At 39.3% G+C, this 22,892-nt stretch overlaps 3 protein-coding genes across 3 annotated transcripts; 1 reads left to right on the forward strand and 2 right to left on the reverse strand.

Moving 5' to 3' along the window:
* The first annotated feature begins 202 nt into the window (after positions 1-202).
* On the forward strand, positions 203-2,476 carry LOC108081170 (protein ROP-like). Its single transcript, XM_017176226.3, has one exon. The coding sequence runs from the start codon at positions 457-459 to the stop codon at positions 2,257-2,259; it is 1,803 nt and encodes a 600-aa protein (XP_017031715.1). The 5' UTR covers positions 203-456; the 3' UTR covers positions 2,260-2,476.
* Positions 2,477-2,868: 392 nt separating this feature from the next.
* On the reverse strand, positions 2,869-4,152 carry GILT2 (Gamma-interferon-inducible lysosomal thiol reductase 2). Its single transcript, XM_017176228.3, has 4 exons — positions 3,786-4,152; positions 3,562-3,726; positions 3,192-3,485; positions 2,869-3,133 (listed from the first exon to the last, which is right to left on the reverse strand). The coding sequence occupies exons 1-4, from the start codon at positions 3,846-3,848 to the stop codon at positions 3,029-3,031; spliced, it is 627 nt and encodes a 208-aa protein (XP_017031717.1). The 5' UTR covers positions 3,849-4,152; the 3' UTR covers positions 2,869-3,028.
* Positions 4,153-4,681: 529 nt separating this feature from the next.
* GILT3 (Gamma-interferon-inducible lysosomal thiol reductase 3) lies at positions 4,682-6,260 on the reverse strand. Its single transcript, XM_017176227.3, has 3 exons — positions 5,910-6,260; positions 4,924-5,232; positions 4,682-4,866 (listed from the first exon to the last, which is right to left on the reverse strand). Exons 1-3 carry the CDS (start codon positions 6,204-6,206, stop codon positions 4,762-4,764), a joined length of 711 nt encoding a protein of 236 aa, XP_017031716.1. The 5' UTR covers positions 6,207-6,260; the 3' UTR covers positions 4,682-4,761.
* Between the last annotated feature and the right edge of the window lie 16,632 nt (positions 6,261-22,892).

Genomic DNA, 22,892 nt, shown 5'->3' on the forward strand with positions numbered 1-22,892 from the left:
CAAGAGAACAATTTTTAAAGATATTTTTTATATGCTTATATTCTTGAAATTATGTGAAAATTTACAATGAATTTAAAAATAAAAACGTAATTAATTAAAATAAAAACCATTTTATTTTATTTCTTTTTTTTTTCGTTTATTACTTTTTGGAGTTTGGTATTAAAAGTAATATATCAACAATGACTTCATTTATACCATCTGGCCACGCTGAGTCATAATCTGGATATCAAAAGAGGGAGAGTAAAAAAAAAAAACAAGTCGAAACCAAAACGAAAAACACCCACAAAATATAACTAATTAACTCCACCGCTCGGCGTTCAGCCCTTATCCCACCTGTTAAGTATCTGGAGATTACGAGAAGTCTCCTTGGGACCACCGAAACCTCGATACCACCGCGATATAAGCCCCTCGAAAAAGTTCTCTTCGTGGTGACTAATAAACCCAGTTGCAGCTAAAATGGCATTGAAAGTGTTAGTTGGCCAGAAGATCATGAACGAGGTTGTGAAGTACAAGCCTCCGCCGCCGAAAAACCAACCCACCAACAAGCTGCCCAAGGCTGGCGGATCTGGGGAGACGGAGTGGCGAGTCCTGGTGGTGGACAAGCTGGGGATGCGCATGGTCTCCGCCTGCACCAAGATGCACGACATCAGCGCCGAGGGAATCACCTTGGTTGAGGACATCAACAAGAAGCGCGAGCCGCTGCCCACCATGGACGCCATCTATCTGATAACGCCGTCGGATGAGTCTGTCCGAGGGTTGATACGCGACTTTGAGAACCCTGCGCGTCCCATGTATAGGTATGCGCATGTCTTCTTCACCGAGGTCTGTCCGGAGGAGTTGTTCAATGACCTGTGCAAGTCGTGCGCCGCCCGGAAGATCAAGACCCTGAAGGAGATTAATGTGGCGTTTCTGCCGTACGAGTGCCAGGTGTATTCGCTGGACTCTCCGGATACGTTCCAGATCCTGTACTCGCCGGCCTTCGCCTCCATTCGGAGCAAGCACATCGAGCGCATTGCCGAGCAGATCGCTACATTATGCGCCACCTTGGGCGAATACCCGAATGTGCGCTACCGCAGCGACTGGGAGCGGAATATCGACCTGGCTGCATCGGTACAGCAGAAGCTGGACGCCTACAAGGCTGACGAACCCACCATGGGCGAGGGACCGGAGAAGGCCCGCTCCCAGCTGCTGATCCTGGACCGTGGCTTTGACTGTGTGTCGCCACTTCTGCACGAGCTCACTCTGCAGGCCATGGCCTACGATCTACTCCCAATTGTCAACGACGTCTATCGCTACTCTCCTGGGCCGAACCAGCCTGACAAGGAGGTGCTGCTGGACGAGAACGACGACCTGTGGGTGGAGCTGCGTCACGAACACATTGCTGTTGTGTCCACCCAGGTCACTCAGAATCTTAAGAAATTTACCGACTCCAAGCGAATGGGCTCCACTGATAAGTCCTCAATGCGCGACCTGTCGCAGATGATCAAGAAGATGCCGCAGTACCAGAAGGAGCTCTCCAAGTACTCAACCCATTTGCATTTAGCCGAGCACTGCATGAAGTCCTATCAGAATTATGTGGACAAACTGTGCCGAGTGGAGCAGGACCTGGCGATGGGCACCGATGCCGAAGGCGAGAAGATTAAGGATCATATGCGCAACATTGTGCCCATTCTTTTGGATGCGAACGTGTCGAACTACGACAAGGTTCGCATCATTGCTCTCTATGTGATGATCAAGAACGGAATTTCCGAGGAAAACCTAACCAAGCTATTCACGCACGCTCAGTTGTCGCCCAAGGACCAGGATATGGTCCGCAACCTTAGCTATCTGGGAATCAATGTTATTGCGGACTCGCGCAAGAAGGTGTACAATGTTCCGCGAAAGGAGCGAATAACCGAGAGCACATATCAGATGTCCCGTTGGACACCTGTGATCAAGGACATAATGGAGGACTGCATCGAGGATAAGCTAGATACCCGGCACTTCCCCTTCCTGGAGGGTCGTGCGCAGAACACCAATTACCATGCACCCACGAGTGCCCGTTATGGCCACTGGCACAAGGACAAGGCCCAGGCCCAGGTGAAGAATGTCCCCAGGCTGATCATATTTGTCGTGGGCGGCGTCAGCATGTCCGAAATGAGGTGCGCCTATGAAGTAACCAACGCAGTTCGCAACTGGGAGGTCTTGGTCGGCTCTTCGCACATATTATCCCCCGAAGTTTTCCTCAGTGACCTGGGAAGTCTCTCCAAGGAGGACTAAATATTTATTAAATCTTATTCTTGTTAGCGATTTCGTCATGTTTGCCGACTTTCTAAATTGTTTGTTATTACTAATCGAAAGGTTTAATAGAATTCCTTACAACATAATTAAATGTATTACCTACTATAAGGCTACATTATTATTCACATCATATCTATTATGTGCAATTTATAATTCGTAGTAAAATATAAATAAAATATACAAATATGCTAAAGTGCTTTTAAGAGTGTGTTAATTGAAGCAACAAATAAGTTTAAGGACATTCGGCAGATACAGTCCGAGTTAAGCTGCTTTGGGAAGCACAAGGAATTGCAGAGATTTGTAAGTAAACAGTTGCATTATTTTTTATTAAAGAAAACAATACCTTGTCCTCTCTCTTCAGGCAGAAGTATTTGCGACTCAATTAAATCTTTACCCTTTTAGGGTCTGTTTTTTGGGTCTTTGTGATATTTCCATTTTCTTAAAATGGCAAATGAAGTAATTACCTATTTAATCTTTGTCATTCAATGTGTGTTGCAAAATGAAAGTCTTAAACATAAATTCAAAATTAGGACAAAGTAACATAAAATAATATTTAAACTAATTATATTATATATTGTCTTAATGAAATGTTGCATATAATTTGATTTATTGTTGAGCCTCATCTTTAGATTACATTTAAATAAACGTAGTTTCTTAAAATGGTATGCCTTGTAATATTTTTTTCATTACGATTCTAAGTTGACGACGGCCGGAAAATAAGTCGATGTTTTACGATATACATATTTATTTATTGACAGTTGTCTAGTACTTTATTGAACTTTTCCTTGTAGCTCTCACAAAAAAAGGCATCAAAATTCTCGGTTAAGTTTGCTGATACGTTTTCATCATATATCTATAACCATAAAGTTAAGTATATTATTAGGACCTTTAATAAATGTATACATATTTACGTTATCCAGAGCAATAGCTGGCACCCCTGGAAAAGGAACCTTGGCCGTTTCCTCGCTGTACTTTTCCAAGATGTCGTTAATATTCCGCGTTTTCTTGCAATTTTTAACATCATCCACGTTGATTTTGTAGCGATCAGCGCACTTGTCCAGCCGGTTCTTCTTTCCTCGCATCATGCAGGCAATCAGCTTCAGGGATTCCGCAATCTCATGATGCTCCAGGATGCAGCCATGCCAAGCATTCAGTTCGCACTCATTCACTCCGTGCTGGCAGTCCACGTTTCCGTCATCGTCGTGCTGCCAATTTAGAGGATTATCCAAGGATTATTGGTCTAATATGGCTGTTAATATTTTTAGTTGCTGTGTGACCCACCCTGGCATTTCCATAAGGAACCAGTTTGAGATCTGTGTATGGCAGGCGGTCCAATCGAAGCATCGAGGGACCCAGTTGTGTGGTGACGAAATCCATGCAGTACGGACAAAGGGCTTCGTAGTAAAGCGCGACCGGGAGTCTGTTACTCTGAGCTTTATGATGACGCTGCAAATATCCCCAATGATCGTCATAATTCGGAATCAAAGCTCAACTGGGTCACTTACCCTTGGCGTGGCCACGCCCATCAATCCCATCATCAGAAGGCAGACAAAGACAAACGCCTTCATGGTGCAGGTTCAGCTTAATTTTTTTTAATTTCTGATCTTGAAATCCTCGGCTGCTCCCAGACAGTGACCGCTCAACACTGAAATAAAGTACGGATTCGTTATGAGCGGGGCGTCGTAGCTACATTCCGTTTATCACAATGCGATCAGAGGCGCAGTCGGAATAACCCTTAAGGGGGATGCAAGTCTTTCGGAATGGGAAGAATATATGAATACTTTGTTTTGTTTTTATTTTGAAAACAAATTAAATTTTTATTGGGCCAATACTAGAGTTTAAATTATCAATACACAAATAAATTTATAGTTTACTTTTGACAAATATTTCAAATGTAAACTTTAATGATACAATTAATTTTTACTAATTTATATTTTCTTTTTGTGATTCCGAAGGGGGTCATTAAATATTACCATTTTATTTACTGTTTTAGCAATTAGCTAAATAAAACAAAAGCAAAATGCGGAACTATGGAACGCTTTTACAGCTGGCTTCCCCATTGAAAATTATGCTCCTGATCCAGCACGACCCCCTGGTTCGGTGCCCCTGGCGGGAGGTGGTGAACATTTCCCCTTCGAGACTCATGCTGAGCGTGGATCCCGCCTGCGTCAGTCCAAAAACAAAGCCATCGAAAACCTTAGCTGATTAGGGCAAACACAGAGAGCAATTACCACTGGAAAACTGGACAGCAAAACGCAGCAGGCTTAATCTTATTTTTAGCTGTTCACGATTAGCATCTGTGTACACTAATGTGTCCGATAAGACGATCTATTTAAATTTCCATTTATATAGCCTCAAGAGCTTGAGTCAGCATATAGGCAAACAGCTTCCGAGACAGTACTGCAGAGTGTAATTATAATTTATTAGTTTTTGCACATTAAAAAACATTACTCATCATATATGTTTTTTTTTTTTATAAAATTAGGTACAAGTGGGTAGTTTGATATTGAACTTTTTCAAGTATTGCTTGCAAAAGTGCGACTCAAAATTGTAGCGAATACTGCTCTGGCTGTAAGGATCAAAGTCCTGGGAATTAAAGTTTAAAATTAGTTTTACATCTGATGAAACCGCAAACATACTCACATTTTCGAACACAATGCTGGGCACAAAGGAAAGGCCCAATTTCAGGGTCTCTTTGCCGTAGGGCGCCAAGATCTCGGGGGTCTTGCGCGAGTCCTTGCATTGCCTTGCCTTGCTCACGTCCAGACCCAGGTGGTTGGAGCACTTGTCAAGTTGGTTGCCATAGGAGCGCAGCATGCAGTAGATCAGCCCAAAGGCGTTCTGGAGGTCCTGGGTCTCGATAATGCAGGCATGAAGGGCATTCAGCTCGCACTCCTCCTCTCCATGCTGGCAGAATACCTGCATCTCACCCGTGGATGTGTCGTTGTAGAACTGGAAAAGAAGCAGATCAATAAATTAAAAAATTCCCTCATATATTATTCATAAGGAATTTATGTATTTAAGTGGAAACAGTGTGAGGTTTTCCAGAGAATTTTCCGAGAATTCCGTTTGAATAAAATAAAATTGTTTATGAAGCAAAAATGGAAAAAGCAATCACAACTAATCAGATTTAGTACCAAGTATAATTTATTGGCATCTAAATGAGCTTAAACAAAAATTCCCACAATTTTTTTTACTAAGAAATTATAAGTTATCTTGAAATATTGATAATAAATAAAATTTTAATATTTTTTTAGAATCCTTAAAATTGAGTAGGAATAGAACTTGGCTTAGGACTTTGTTTACCTAATGAAATAAACCATATTTATTGTATAGTGGTATTGCAAATACTAATGTATTTTTTAATTAAAAAACTTTAAAAAGAACACATTAAGTTCGTGCTTAATGCTATTAAATTATCGTTTGGACTGCTACTGAAACACACCCACAAAAGTGCTTGAGTTTTGTGGTTTGTTTACTCATCAGTCGAGTGTAAATACAAATGTTTTTTGAATATTCTCAAGGTAAAATGATTGGATGTTTTGAAGAATAAAAGAAATACATATAGAAACACTTAAAAACTCTACACTAAGTTGTTCCAGATATAATTTTAACTTTATCCTACTCACCCCTGCCTTGCCGAAAGGATATAGCTTGAGATCCGTGATGGGCCACCAGTTGTTATCCTGCAGAGCATCGCGCAGTCGGCGACGGATAAAGTACATGCTGTCGGGACATAGGGCTTCATAGTGGATAGCGACCAGGAGTTTGGGTGGAGCAGCAGTGGTTGTCGTTGTGGATGCTGAAGTGGTTGTCGTCGGGGTCACCTCGGTGGTATTTTCCGTGGACTGTCCCCTACCGGGCACTGCACAAATGAGCAGCAGGCCCAGGCCCAGTACACAGAGTATTCCACATATTTTATTCATCGTCCGCGTTCGCTTCCCGCTCTTGGCAGCTCCGCAAACCAAACACAACTGCTCTTTTCGATTTGCTTATTCCACATGCTCCTCCTCTCCGTATAAACAATCACGGACATCTGTCACAGCCCCACGAATATATATATATAATGGCATTATATATGGTTCTTTCTCTCCCATTGCTCCCACTCGGCAGAAGAGCAGACGATGCCTCTCTGGAATATCACAGCACTGGGATGATATATCACTAATCTCTAATCAGCTGGACCGAGCACGCCGCTTAACCCACTGAACTTCTGGGCATGATATATGGAGAATGGACCACAGCCATGGGAACAGTTTAGTTTATTTGCAAGCGAGTCTCTATGAGAGAGCGGAATTTGGGTTATTTATAGGAACGTAATGATCACGCATTTTTATTTACATAGTTTATAAAATAGACTATACGCATTAACAATGTTGTTTTATGTTCTCTTGTAGCAAATAAATAAGTAAGAAAATGGGTGTGATTCTTTTTGCGAAGGATTTTAAATTATTACATTAAACTACTTAATAAAAGTATAATTTAATAATCAATAAAATTTAATTAATAATTTTATCAAGAAAATATGTTTTTGTATTTTTTGTTTTTAGTTTAAATATGCTTATTACAGCCCTGGCTCACTTCAACTCATCTTAGGACCCCCTACAAATCGTGACAAGTGTTTACCTTTAGTTTTTGCAATATCATCGTGGTCTTACCCCTTGAAATAAAGCCATATCATTTAGCGGGGATTAATATATTTATTAGAATATTGCTAAATATGGGCAGCATGAATAGCCAGATGCAGGCAATTAGCAAATACTTTAATTAAATAATGGCAGCGTCCAACTAATTTAATTTAAAATATTAGCAGCTGAATTAAGCAGCAATTAATAGTTGCCAGCTGGTGACAAATGCAAAATTTAATTAAATTAATGCCAACTGTTAAATGCTTAACTCAGGGAACAGGTCATATTTAATTTGTGTGCCAAAATTCTGTGGCTGGAATGTGGCTGAAAAATGGGTTAATGGCCAAAACCGTACAACCACCGCGATTCAGTGTGTCGCATTTGGCCGGCCAGTGAACACACATTAACAAATCATAAACTGTAGTGGGGCTTATCAACAATTTAAAGCGTAACAAGTTCAGTGCACTGTCATGTCGCTCCGCCGCTAATTGACAGACCAGACCGGCAATGGCTCCATTTGGTGGGTAGCGTGCCTTGGAGGCCGGTCCAAAACGGTGCTTTTGCCGTGTTTATTATTGTTATTTTTATTTTTGTTGTCGTTGTTGCTTTAAATTTTTTTTTTTTTGGCCGGCAAACCCGTTTGCAGCGCATATATAGATGTAACTGTCGCATAAAGTGGGCTTGCACAACCTGCAGGCCAAGCGAATGCCATTGACCATCGTTCACTCTCGAAGGTGGATGTGGAGGCTTATGGCTCTTGTAAACGTGAACGCCAGGCAGTTGAGCAATTTCAATTTCTAACTCATTTTCTGTGGCTCTTAATTGCCAGGAAAATGTTTAGGATTGTTGCCGGCCGCTTTTATGGGCACGTCAACGTGGCCGGCGAGCGTGTTTCATGGTCAAGGTTTGCACGCCAGAATGCCTTCGGTCTAACATGCACAGAGGAAAATGATATATTTGTTTATTTTTGCAGGTAGTATGTAAATTGTTGTATGAATATTCATAATTTGTCATCAAAATACACCTTAAAAAATATACACAAATTATAGTCTAAGTAAAAAGTGAAACGTCTTTGACTTTCTTCTACCATCTCCGACTTAAGCTTCTTTTGTAATAGAGCAATCAAGACATTGATCATAAACTATATTACCTACTTTTCCTGTGCATCCCCATGGTGCAGGTGCACCTTCCATTCCGGAGGAACAACTTCCCATCAAAGACCGGTGCTGGTGGTGCTGAAAGAGAGATGAAAAAGCGACAGTATTTTATGACGCGCCTCGCAGATTTCCGCACAATTAATTGGCCCAAGCTCCTCAATTGGCAAGAGCGTGTTGCAGCTGCAGTTAACCCAAATTGCTTCTTGCTGACCAACCAATTGGGCTGGCCAGCCCATAGATCACACGGTCTTGCAACTTAGAGCAGCCCAGAGGCAATAGCACGAATAGCGTTTATCTGTGGCCCCACAATCTGAATCCGATTCGGAATCGGAGTCAAAGTCTAAGTCGAAGTCTAAGTCGAAGTCGGGGTCTCTGAATCACAGTCTTGGTTCGTTCCAGTTTCTGGAGACGCTGCTTGTGTTTCTTCTGTGGCTCTTCTAATTTGCATTTTTATAGATTTGCCAGTTTTCTATCGCTTTGTTGGATTTGAATGGCTGCATAAAAGGGTAAAATTAAATTTGCAAAAATTGGGTAAAGCGCAGATTGACTTTTTTAAAGGGATTCTTCAGATCGTACAACTAGGTATGAGATTCTAAAGTAGAGATGCTTTTACAAAGAATAAAAGAGATAATATTCTTTATCGAAAAACTAGAGCTAGGCTTACATAAATATAGGGCAATTAATAGAAATATATATTTACGTAGATAATATACCTAATTATATCCTTTAATTTCCTGTACAGTTTTTTATTGTATTATTTCGTTAGGATTAGAGACTTACGTTTTGTATATTAATCCTAAATCCTTTTTGTTATCTTTAGAGTATTTAAAGCTTCGATCTTAAAAATGTATTTCTTATTTTTCTTTGTTACAGCCAAACATTTTCTGGCATTGCCTGTTCTTGTTGCAACATTTTAACCGCAAAACCAATGAAGCCGTGCTGGCACCGTTTTATGGCTGTCTTTTTTGTTGATCTTGTTTAGTTGCCGAAAACGCATTCAGCCAGAGCTGTTAACCCTTGTGTAAAAGAAAAACTCATTTATATAAGAACAACAAAAATCATATTATTATCTTAATAAATTTAAAAGACCGTAATGCTTATTAATCATTCTTTAAATTTATTAAAAACATCGGATGAGCTCACTCATAATCAGTAGGAATCTTATCTTCCTCCTTTTGAATTAACTTTTTTCAGCAAAGTGAAAGTTGCGACTAAAGGTTTTTTACACACATTCTAAAAATACACGCTTATACCTGCGATGAGTTCTCGAGGTATTTTTAAAGCAATTAGCGGAAGTAAGAATTAAACGTGACGCAGAAAACAGACCGGGTCCGTCCTCGCCTTCTGGTCTGCAGTGGAGTTAAAGTCAGCTTTCGGTGGCTGATTTTCGAGGAAAAAAAGTAAAGAGAGGCCTTAGTGGGTCACGGTGGACCAGTTTTGCAGTTTTTTTTTTTTGCCAGAGTCCGGCCAGGAAGAAATTTCGTTGCATATATAATTTCTTTTCTCTTTTTCCTCCGGCCTTTCTCTGTGGCTCGATCGGGCGTGTGTGTTTGCAAAGCGGTTCCATTGCATTGCCGTTAGGTGCTGCGAGCGGTCAAGATCTTCTACCTCCGTTACTTAAGCCTAAGCCACCCAAAGTGCTCTAGCTTCACGTCTGGGGAACGTGTCTGGGCATCTAATTGTCCATCCTCAAACACCAGACCGATTTCTTATGCAAATTATGGATGGCTAATGCCCGATTTCCGCTGCCCCATTAGCATTGTCAATTTCTACAGATTTTACGAGACCAGGCAAGACGAGACGAGACGATCCCTCCGCCATGGCGTATCATAATGATAGTCTGCTGGGATTGCCTCATCGTTACACATTTCTCGGGTATTACATGATGATATTCATCAGGTCTGCTCCACTCTGGCTCGCGTGCAAAGGCCTTATAAAAACTGGAGATGGTTGGGGCAATCGAATGCCAGATGCTCTGCTGTGGTTTGCAATGAGAATCGCCTTGCCCGCCGATGGTTGCCACGAGATTAGCTGCTCGGCTAAGTTGGTTCAAATTGCCAGTTGAACGAATTTTCAATTGTTCCGAGGCTTTGTTGGAATACCTTTTGGTGGCGCCCTTTGTTTGGGCACCGCAATAGAGTCTTTGAAATACTTTTTAAACTATACAGTTTTTTTAGTTACTTTTTGGAATTGGTTGCACTCTTTTATATGAAAACGGTCTAGTTAATATTTTCTCTTTCTATTTCTTTGTAACATTAAAGCAGAATCAAACCGATTTATTAAGCAATTCAGACTCGTTTATAATTTTTCATACCATTTTTTACTTTTTAACTAGATTTAATTTGTAAAAATTAGATATATCTAATTTGTTAAATTACAAACATTCCTTTAAAGCTTTCCCTCTGTATTTTTCCTGTTCAAGAGTCCGGTTAAACTTTCTTGTTCAACTTTCAACTTCATCTGCTAGCTCCTTGACTTACGAGTTGGCCTTGAGTAATCGGCTTTTCCACTAGCTTGTCCAACTAGCTTTATCAACTAGCCAGAGTCGCAGCTTACCCTTTCCCAAATACCTGTTGACTGGAAGGTGTCTCTTTACATAATTGCCGGTCATTTGCCTTTGGGACTACCATAGTTATATAGTTAATAAGATATTCTGCATATAAATCTCGGCCAAGTGGTCGACTAATCGAAACACCTTTGGCTGGTGATGGCAGGGTATCGTCAACAAAGCTCCGCCGCACATGCAACCAAGCATGGACCTTAAAAATGACGCCACAATACCGCGAATGCCGAAAATGCATTTTCACATGCAGTTGCAGGAAAATAAATCTCATAGTTCTCCGCTTACCAGCCATGCAGATGTCAACTTTGACATTCCAAATGGCTGGCCGGAAAGATTCGGGGACTCATAAAGACAGTTTCACAAGTCGAGTTTATTTCTTTTCATTTTTTGTTGTACCCAAATCGAGTTCAACGTATCCCCGCATCTGTATTTGTATCTGGCGGAGAGAGAAGAACATTATCTTGTATCTTTTGCGCTTTTTCGCATGTATCTAGACCAAGTGTCGACAGATGAGTTGTTGAGGGCTAGCTGGGAGGTAAGAACGGGTTCTAGCATGTGCGGTAAAGTTCCATTTACATTTCCACTTCCACCTTAATGCCACCTGGTAATTGAGAGCAATAGCCGGGCGAAAGGTGAGAGGGAAGCGATCTCTGTGAAAACAGTTAGTTCCGATGCCAATAACCCGGCCAAATGACGCACACCTCACCGCCAAGCTACCAAGTGTAACTCGTAATAAATCTTGGCCCCTGTCCAGATACAGATACAGATACTGAAAAAGAAAGATACTTACGGAGCTGCTCACCGGGCTGCGACACCTTCTAAACTGGGCTGACTTACGTCGCCAGCTAGATAAAGCGATTAGGCATTATTTATAATTGTCGTATAATTGTGGTGCACACAAAGCGCCCAAAATAACACTTGACTCAAATTGAGGGCGCTGCCATAGTCGGGAGCTCCCTACCAAAGTTTTTTAGGGCACCGCCGACAGATGGTTTGGTTTGGGCTTTTAATTGGATTGAGCGCTGGCGGGGAACAGTCAGCAAAGCGTTCTACGAGATACACATTCGTAGATACCAAGTGGAAAGGCAAACACTAAATACTGGAGCAGTTTACCCACACTCGAAATAAACACACTGACGTGAACCCTTTACAGTTGGGTAAGGGGTTTCCCAAATGTCTGGCTAAAAAACAAGTATACAATTTATAATTCTTAGGAATAATTAATAAATAAATAATACTAGTAAAAAATTATTTATTTTATTTGTGCTTTAACTTTTTTTCTTCTTATGATTTATGAAGAACACAAGGCTGCGTTTGGCTTTAAACCAGTTCGCCAAAAAAGTAAATGCCTGTCTTAAATTGGACCAAATCACATTTATGTATACTTGGCATTGGGTTTAATATATTTTACAAAAAGGAAAGAAGAAAAGAAAATAGCTATTCAATATATCTATTTGGCAGCTGGTTTTACTTCACGGAGTTGTCTTTTTATCTTAATCTTCAGCGTCTTAAATGGCTCGGAACATCCCATAAATCTGGCTTTATATTGTAGATCTTAGTATTTCCAAGTGCACCCACTTTTCTATTTGTTCTCAGTGATCTGTGATGATAAGAAGCGGAAACTGTGAGCGAATAATTTACGACTCCCGAACTTCCTTTTGGCCACTTGAGGCGTTGAGCAACAAGTGGCTAAGAACAACTCCACTCGACTTCCAGCGCATCAGCACTTCAACACGTCAGCCTCTAATCACATTAGCACAGTGGCCAACCAATTGCCTCAAGAATGATGGTGCATAATTATGCGACTGGTGGCCATGCAAATGGCCATTGTCTTGGCGGGGACAGGGACAGGGACAGGGATCTGCGCCCGATTCCCAGCTCCGGAGCAATGCCAATGGGGCGTTGCGCAAGATTTATGACGCCTCCAAGCTTCCGCTAGCCATAGCTCTGGGCTTGGCTTCGTCTTAAAGCTATAGCTTCTGCCACGGATCTGGTATCTGGTTGCTGGTTTCTAGCATCTGGGTCTAGGTCGTCAGACTGTCTGACTAATGGCTGATGGCTCGGCGGCCAGATTCGGTGTTCAGTCAACTAGAAATTCTTTGCCATCTATTTCTGTTGCCTTTTGCGGTTTGTGTGTCGTACTCCCATATGCACTGTACTAGAATAAATATACATATATTCTATATATACTTGTACTTTTTTTGGGCTCGGCCAATTACAAATTTTCTGACGCCTCAGTCGAGGGAACTAAAACCAAATTAATTAGTCGAAATCTTTATACTCTTGAAGGGCTGTTTCAGCTTTTACCAAGTGACTCTGTGTTGATCCCACCGAACTCTTTGTTTAAGTATGAGAAATTAATGGGGCTGTTGAGAAAAATGTTGTTAATTAGGTAGAGATGGGTGGTGGTTGTGGTACATTAGAATATTACAACTAATATAAAACTTTCATTTAATTAAAAGTTATTTATGACAGGCTCTTTAAAATACAAATATATTTCATAAAAACATTTAAAAATTAATAATGTATCTTAACATGAATAATTATGTATAGCAAACAATATTGTTTTTTGTTTATGTAGGTGAATAGCTTAAGCAAAAGATACGGAAATAATTATTTAAATATTAGTTTTCTGAAAACAAAATTCGTGAAAACTAAATTTAATATTTGCCTTAAGACTCATAGTCTTTTTAGAATTGGAGTGGAATTTGATTTAATAATAAACATTACAAATGACTAATACAATTAAAAATACACAACTTCCCACACATGAGCAAAATGGCGAAACCTATGGGAAAAGACCATTTTAGAACCACTAGCGTTAAGTTTAATGGCATTATTTTGTCGACTAATGGCATTTTAATCTGATAGCCAATCTTAATTGCCGATACAATTTTTAAAGTATGAAAACAAACTAAAACTTAAAAAAATGTAATTAAAACAATCAAAGAAATAGCTATGCATTATTATTCTTAGGACCTGCCAGACTTTTTAAAAATTTGAAAACTCTCTGATGTCAGGGTATCTTAAAATAATTTGGCCCAAAATGAATGAATGGAAATTGGGGACAGACAAATCTCTTAACTACATATACATAGCTGCCCGCTGTGGATTTTCCGCCTTTTCCTCTCATCCAATAGAGCTACAATAGGGTCGCATTGGAAACTCGTTTCCGTCCACCTTGGCTTTGTTTCTTAGTGGCTTCTTAGTCAATTACTAGCCTAATGCACGCTCATTACGGCAAGCACCCCCGCTGCGGGTGCAGGTGAGAATGGGAATCAGGAAAAGCAAAAGCAAAAGCAACGGCAAAAGCAAAAGCAAAAGCTGAAAAGTGAGAGGAGAGCAAGCTTTGTTGCCTCTCCGCGGTCTGTTTACATTTTCATAACGTAATCAGCTGTTTTAGCTTAGTGAGAGCGCCTAAGCAGCGGGAGCATGGGAGAACCAAACAGCCGGAGAGTTGTCAGAGAGGATGTAACTGTAAAGTTAGCTCCGGTGATACTTTTTTGTCAATTGATTGACAACAACAACGGCAACAAGAGAGCGCGGAAGCAACAGCAACGACTGAAGGCATTTTAACTGTGAACGGGAGTATGGTGGCTGCTGCTCTGCCGCCGCCTCTGCGCTGCACAGTGGTATTAAAGGTCAGATTTGACTAAAAATAATTAAATAAATAAACGAATGATGTTCTTATTGGGGCTATTAAGAATATATACACATTTTTTAATATATCAGTAAATGGATTATTATTTTTATATTTTTTTTGTTAAGAAGGATTGAACTGAAAATTGATTGAACCTAAAAATAATTTGGAAAATGTACACTCTTTCCTCTCTATAAAGCAATTTCCCTTTATATTTAATTATAATCAATAAATATATAAAAATATAAATAATGCATATTTAATCTAAGTTATATATTATTCTTTGTTTTGGTTTGAGTTTTGTTTTATCCATAAATATGTATATACATCAGTAACCAAGCATTGATATATCCAGAACCTTGAGTTCGCAAAGGATGTTGCCTAGTTTTTGGGGACCCTAAACAGGAGTTATTCTGGAGAGCATCTATAGGATTGTATTATCTAAAACAACTAGTCAGATTAGCCTGCCATTCCACTGTGCTCCGCTGCGCCGCCTGGTGCTCCACCGCTGTGCAAGCGCTCGGTTCGGTTCAGTTTAGTTGTTATCGGAACTTGGCGCTGTCGAGTCGGACGCTGTTTCTCGCGCTGCCTTGGTGGGTTGTTGTTGCTTGGCGCTGCTTCTGCTGCCGCCGCTCTCTCCGCTCGCTCTCTCTTTTTTTGGGGCTCCCACGCGCGCTCTCTCCCCTCAGAATAAATCGTTAATAGGCGATTCGCAAAAATATCGAAGAAAATTAAATACCCGTCGCGAAAAAAGCGGAAAATCATCTCGCTAAATCGCGGTGCAGTGCTGAAACAAGCGAGGAAATCAACAAGAAGAGACAGTGCTGCAATCGAGAAGCTTTATAAATATAAATCCGTCTAGTATAGTGGGTGTGTGTGCGAGTGTGTGCCTCAAGTTCATGGTGTTTGTTTTCGGTTGTCAACAACAACAACATGGACAAAAACAAAAAATAAAAACAAAAATGTAACATTTGTTTAATATTTCGGGGAAAAAGTCGACACATATAATCGCTTTTATCGCTTTTATCGCTTTAATAAAATTCCAAATAATCAAGAAAGCGCAAGAAGTTTGAAGAATCAATGGCCATTGACAGGCAATCTTGAATTGAAATAACACAACAAATTTTGTTTAATCGAATTGAAGGACTGAAATTTTTAAAATGTGTTTAAAAAACCTATGTTAACGAAATAAAATTAATAATTAAATTTATATTTAGAATTTTTGTAAACCACACTATGTAATACAGATAGTGCATATAATCAATCTTTAAATAACATAAAACACAAACAATGTGGCACTGTAACTTTCAAATAATAAACCTTCGTAATCATGAACCTTTGATAATACGATACACATTCTCTAACATTTTTGAGTATAATCAACAAAAACACAATGTACCGGGAAATTCCCTGACAAGAAATCAATCTTTAGCCCCTTGGTGTTATCAATCTTTGGCGAGATGTTCTACAGAGCGCCAAACATGGCAAACTATGAGATACAGATACTAGCCGTGTATCTGGCTGTCGAACAAGCTGTTGCTACAGAAACGCACAGAGCCCCGCTCACATGTAGAGAGATAAACAGAAGTTAAGCCCACTTTTTCCGCTGATTGCAATGTTGTTCAATTTGCCCGAACGTAGGCCGCCTGTATCTGTGTATGTCCATCTGTATCTGTATCTCTTAGCGTCATCAGCGGTCGCGTTGATAAGCACTGATAAGCCATCTAATACACCAGCAAGCTCCTATCTCGCCTGATTTTCTCGCCCTCTCTCTTTCTCTTGGGGCGTCAAATTCATGCGCTACATTTCTGTGTTTTTGCACTTCTTTGTCAGCGTTTTCTGTGTATTTTTTTGCTACGTTTTTGTCTGTCGACCTTAGACATCATCAAATCACAAAATTGTTGCTTCCGTTTTGCGCGTTTAATTTGTCTCAGCTATATAAATATAATACATACATATGTATATGTATATATAAATAAGATTCCCTTCCTTTGCCCTCGTCCCGGATTTCGCTTTTGTCGGGAAAATTGCTTTGTAAACGACTTTATCAAATATGCAAAAGCCGTTGTAATTAAAATGCAAAACAAAACGCGAGTGCATAAATAATTGCCATCTTTATAGTTGTATCGTACACACACTATATTATAATTGCATTTAATTTAAAGCGGAAATACTTACAGCAATAAAAAGAAGAGATATTAAACAAAACAAGGAGAAAACGGCAAGCCATTAAAAAGTAAAACTAGCCACGTCAAATTAATAAATCTAAATACAATCAACTGTGACGGTAAGTTTCCATTTAGTTGAGCAAATTAATTAAGTTGTCTCTTATCTCTTATTTCCAATCCAAGAAATTGTGTCCCCCCCCCCATGAAGGACTACCGCACCTTTCCCGATTTCCTTCCCATTCCCCAACGACTTTCACAGAATTTTTCCCTGGCCAACTTACGCAGTTGAAAATCAATAAGCTTTGACTCTTGGCTTATTCCTGGCTGAACCCGCCGACATTTTTCATTAGCAACAGCTGATTGCACAAGCTGCGCCCCTCGCTGCACCCCTCGCTTGGGGGTGTGCCCCCTCAGAGCCCCCTGACCAGTGGCACACCTCCTGGCCACCCGCCCGCCCTCGTTCATTGAGCGAACGCTTAACCTTGGCACGCCTTCGCACACAGTGAACACACCTCGCACGAAATAATAGCTGGGAAATTCTATTGAAAACCACCAAGAGAAGATTGAGATTTACATATTACGAGTATGAACATTTTCCGGAGTTTCAGAGGGGTTTTACGATGTTTTCTAAGTACTTGTTAATCGTTTCACAAACTTGAAGATATTTTGAATTTCTCAATAAAACTATTAGAGGCCTTTCTTGACTATGAAATATATTTCGAGAAATATACTATAATTTATGAACTTTCTGACCTTATTTTTAGTTACTAAGAACTTAAAGTAGAACTAGGAAATTTATTTTAGAGTGAATTGATTAAAAATAGTTGGAATTAACATAAATCCTGAAAATGGAGACTTTGTTTTAGTTTCAAAAAATATTTCCGGGCTTCTACCTCTTTAACGAACTACCTTATGAGGGCAACAATTTAATGACTTATTTTAGGTCTTTATAAACCTTACTTAACTTTTGATGTTGGTGACCAAGGTTAACGCCTTCGTTTACAATTTTAAAGTCTAAATTAAACCACTAACCAAATTTTAAAATTATGATGAGCTAGAATTTAAGATACCAATATTTAAAAAAAGATGTTTTATAGTTACATGGCAAGATTGTACTCAAATTAATTTTAAATAGAAGTGATTTCTCTGCAATCCCTTGACTGATTGATTGATTTCAGAGGTCTTACTGTATATTTGGGTGGAAACGTTTTCGTTCAAACTATTTGTTGGTGTTTTTGTTTTCGCTGAACTGGCTTCCTGGCGCCTCATTAGTTTGCTCTCAGTCTGGGTTTGTTTGCCAGAGTCGCATCCGTGGGATGCCCGGCGCCTGCTTCCCCAGCCCGTTGATTGTCTCAAGTAATGCATTTACAACTTCATCATGTCAATCAAAGTTGAAGTGCCCGACTGCAACCGAATTGGAGCGGGTTGAGGGGGCTGAGAAAGAGGAGTGGCAGACAGCTTTGTCTTCTAATCAGGCCACAAACGAAGAAAACGGCGGGCCCCAATAACAAACCCAAACCCACCGAATATCATAATCAGGCTTTGCTTGTTTTGACGTTTCCAGGACATGCGTATCCTTCAGCTCTCTCCCTCTCTCTCTCTCTCTCTCTCTCGTGTGCAGACTCTCTCCGTTCCTCCCCTGAGTTACTACCCAAAAGCTCCACCACGTGACACCGCTCAGCTGTCATCAGCTGGACTTTGAATTTCGTCCAAAGGAAGAAAGCTGGACACTACAGCTTTTCCATATCCTAAAGCTCTCGCCATATGAATGTTTGCACCATGTTTTTGGCCACTTGTTGATGTCATGTTTTGGGTTCTTCACTTCTTTAGAAAGTTTCTTTCGCAAAAAGAATTTATGCAAATTTCAGATGCTAGCTTGTAGCCATTAAAAGATCCCAGATTGATAGACCAAAAAGAAACCACAAAGATCATCTCCTCACATGAGAAAAGAATGTTCCATCATCTTGGGACAAAGTAAATCATTTGCTGTGGTAAGCATATAACCATATACATATATAAAGACCAGTTTCTTTTACTCAAGCTTTCTAAGTAGAAAGATTCTTCTAAAATAAAATCAAGGTGTCACAAGTAGTATATTCTAGATTGATTGGAAATTCCTTTCATACAAAAAGATTTCCCTTAAGCTTGGCTTTGAATTAAAAGCCAATGTGTAGCGATTTAGTAAAAAAAAACTGTGGGAAACACATGATACTGTAAAGTTGAGATTACAAAGCTTTTCTCATCTTCTGTGTGGGTTTTTCTCATTTTTCAGAGAACTCTTTTCCCCTTACTTTCACTCCGAACTCTCTTAAGCCTCTGTACTCTGCGTTCTGAAGTGAAAGGAAGCGTGTTTCGGATGGGAGTTGATGTTGCGATGCTTTCTAAATGATGCTCGAGCCAAGCACTTCCCATTCACAATTGCCCACGCTTACGTTGGACTATATAGTATACATACATATATAGAGCAACACCCACGAAAACCACTGACCGACAACATTCTATTTCAATTAGTGTAACTGACCTATGCCATTTGCTATGGCGGAACATTAATCAGCACGATTTCAGCCCGTCCGGCATGGTTTTGTTTATACACACTCGCATTCATGCACAACTCCAGTCGAATGCCCAATGCCGGCGGCAGTCTGGAAACAAAAAACAGGCAAAAAATCAAATAGCAAATACAAACACTCGGCCACTACTTGTACTCGTACTCACGCCAGAAGACAGTTTGGCCATAAATATCGCGTGGAACTGCCGCATTGTTTCGGATTTCAGATTTCGATTTCAATTCGACCCGTTGAGAGTTCGCAACGCTTGTACTCTTTTTGTTTTTGTCTTTTTGTTTTCTTGTTTAATGGGTTTTTAATATGCCTTCAAAAAGAAAACGAAATTATCATTTTTTATAAATGTATGTAAGTATTTATAGGTTGCAGGGGCCGTGATCGTGTGGGAAATCAGAGTTTGTCACGCCTTTTGGCCTGTGATATAAACCTACAGAAGTCAAACCAAAGCATGATAAAACCAATTTACATATACTGCCTATAGTTCACATAAGTTTACTATATGATAAAATAAAAAGGGAATTAATAATAATATACTATTTTTAAATAATGAATAAAACCTTCGTGGCGTGCTCCCTTTACTTCCGTATATAATTAATGGAATATATAGGACATCATTACCATTCCGTTATCGTTTTGGCCAACTCATTATCTATTCGAATGCCGTAAATAACATTGGATCACGCAATGGGATTTCTTCAACTCATCGACGGGGCATCTGTCATATATCCTATCAAAAGATATATATCATTTGATCAATCATAGTTAATGTTGTTGGCCAGCGTTTAATTGCATTCAAATTGATGTGTTTTTGGCCACGATTTATGAAATGGCTGGAAATCGTATAAATAAAAGGGGGAAGCTCTCGGTGTTGTTAACTGCACGCCATATATATTATTTTAAAACACAAAAGCCACTCACATACGCGTAGCAACAAACAAGAGAGATATTCATCATGCCAATTATTAAATATTTATTAAACGTCGTCGTTTGAAGTCCGATTTACAGTTGGTTTGACCCACCCGCGAACCGGTTTATTACCATTTTTTCACACATTTATTTCCTCTTTTTCGGATTTTGTTCTCTTTGGCTAACAGTTATTTTAACTGCATTAATAACGAACCCTGCATCAGGGTATTATACAATAAAAGGTATATAAAGTTAAATAATAAAATTGCCGTGTGTAAGCAAAGCTCTTTTGGCAAATACACAAAAAAACTGGTTAAAGTCGCATAAAAACGTGTAAACGTACTTTTTTTTTGGGCCCTAAATAACTTTCAGTTTATATTTAACAAACTGTTTTTTCATGAGTAAGCTTTAAGCAAACGAAAAATTATTTATTATATTTGTACGTGTGTACTTAATGGCATTTTTATGGCACATGGACTTTCTATAAGTGGCATAGAAAGTTGTAATTTCTCAACCACCTAGCTTTCCGGAGCTTTGCCCAGATGGCGCCAATGCTTCAAGGAGCTTCGTCCTGTTTAGAAACAAGAAGTCCTTCGAAAAGCTTACTTGTTGCGTGACCTTTTATGCCAGGCTAAATTTGGAAACAAAATTTGACTTTTCTGGGTAATTTCAGCGAACTTGTAGCTTTGGTTTTCTGATTATAATAATACTTATAATATAAAATCATAAATTCTTTCAATTTTCAGAAGGTTTTTAATGTACCTATTCATGGCTGGCTTGTATTAAATTAAACTACTTTATTATCACTGAGATTAATTTAATAGTACAGAACATTGATTTTAACAGCTGCAAAATGAAATATATTTTTGTGTTTGTACCGGTAAAGCATGGAAAATCCCTCGCGTGGGATAAAACGTGCACGAAACCCGGCCAACAATCACCAATAGCAACAGTAGCCCACGAATACAGAAAGCACCCATCAACTGAAATCAAAATAAATACAGTCAAAAGTGAAATAAAATAAAATTAAATAATATGGAATAAAATTGTGAGTTTCAGAAATGTCACGTTTTATGTAACATTCGTTTGGTTTAGGTTTGTTGTATCTTTTTACCGTACGGTTGAGCTGAAATAAATTTATCTCGTATTAATAACAAATTGCATTTGAAAGAGAGTACAATAACAGCGGGAAAATTAAAATATACCGACAACAAAGGCAAATGACAATCGCAGCTTAAAATAAAAATCGACTTTAAAATGACTTTGGTGAGCAGGAAATAAAATTTTGCGAAAAAAGCGCTTAAAATACCCATTGCACACGAAAGTCGAATCAAAATAAATGTCGAGGCATCAAAATAATAAAAAATAACGAAATCAAAGTTGAAAACAAAAACTTAAATAAACGCGAAACAATGCAAATAAAATGTAAACCACATAGAAACGTGCGATCAGAGATTTGCATTGAATTTAAATGAGCGAACCAAAGGAAAAATTTTAAACCGATGCAACAGTTTGGAGATTATAAACAGCAAGGGGATATTTGTATATTAAAGCGGGAAACACACAGTCTGGGAAACTTTTATTCCGCGGTAATATTGAAATAATTTGCAAATATCTATAATGGCATATTAATTTCTTGATGGCAAAGCCCGGGGTACTTCCCCGAAGGTCTTGTTATCAAACCAGTTTGATCTCTGCTTAAATCGCCAACTCATAAAAGGCAATTATTTTTCAACTCTTAGCGGCCAAGTGAGGAGTTCAAAATAAGTTTAATATAAAAACTGCTACATAGTTAAAAGTGTGTCAATGAAATTTCGTGGGGTAGACTGCAATTGTGGCTCGTAAACCGCCGCCAGACCTTAGTCCAGAGGCAACTGACGTTGAGTGAATCACGAACTCGTTTCGCTCTTGGTGTTCCATACGATCCATTGCCAAGAGGCCCATTGGCTTGGACGAGCTGTGAGTATCTTTTCAATAATTAGTTTGTTCGTTTGCCTCACTAATTATGCTGAAATATTCAGCTGGAAACAAGTTAAACTTGTCGCCTTGTCGGCGCGGCTTGGGCGCTCATTTGATTGAGCTTAGAGCACACACACCCCTGGGCGAATCTCGTTCTTCCTCCATTCTTCCGAAAACGGTGTTAAATTTTTCGAATAGCTACCTCTCCGCATCTTAAGCATTAGTATGCAGAGCACCGTGCCCGGCCGTGGGTTCTTGGCGCGCAGGAAGAGAAGCCTTCAACGCGGGGCACATGCCGCAATTCATCCGGCTCTGGAGCTGCTGTTTGGTATGGACGGCCTGTTGTCAGGTTAAAGTTGTTGTATCATATATGGGAGAGTGAGTGGTTCCAGTGTGGATTTATGTTTGTTTTGATTGCCGCCAGTTATGAATGCACTGCGAGAAATAACAAAAATAAAGCAATTGTGGAAAAACTTTACAAGTTGCAGGTGATTTATGACTGTGTTTTGTTTGTGTGAAACATTTTGTTTATTTAGTAGAAGGAAATAACTGTCATTTAAATTATTTTGAACTTGTCTGGCAGTAATTTACTAACTATTAAAATGTAACTAAACAAAGTCAAGCTTTTATAAATGGCTTTATAGCTTAACACCCCATTGTTTAAGCAAACTATTTAATGCCTACGACTTGAGTGGCGTTGAAGTCTTCCAACGAAATATGGCTTATGATTAATGGTTTAAAAATATTGCTTCGCCTTCCAATTAAATATAATAATTAGCATTCTTAAGATCGATTAAAGCTATATGAGAGAAGTTTATTTTTTGATATAAATAGCCAAAATGTTGTGTGTAACAATACCACTTCCCCTCAATAAATTGAACTTAATTTGACAAGTTAAGACCTTAAAAGTAAGCATTAATGAGTTATAAACTTGTATTTAAGATTTCCCACGGTCTTGCATCAAAATCTCTCTTAAATCATGGCCATAAATCTCCTCTTGCTGCACCCAAGTTATGACCCAGCTTTT

This window comes from Drosophila kikkawai, chromosome 3R (assembly GCF_030179895.1).
Source record: "Drosophila kikkawai strain 14028-0561.14 chromosome 3R, DkikHiC1v2, whole genome shotgun sequence".
NCBI lineage: Eukaryota > Metazoa > Arthropoda > Insecta > Diptera > Drosophilidae > Drosophila > Drosophila kikkawai.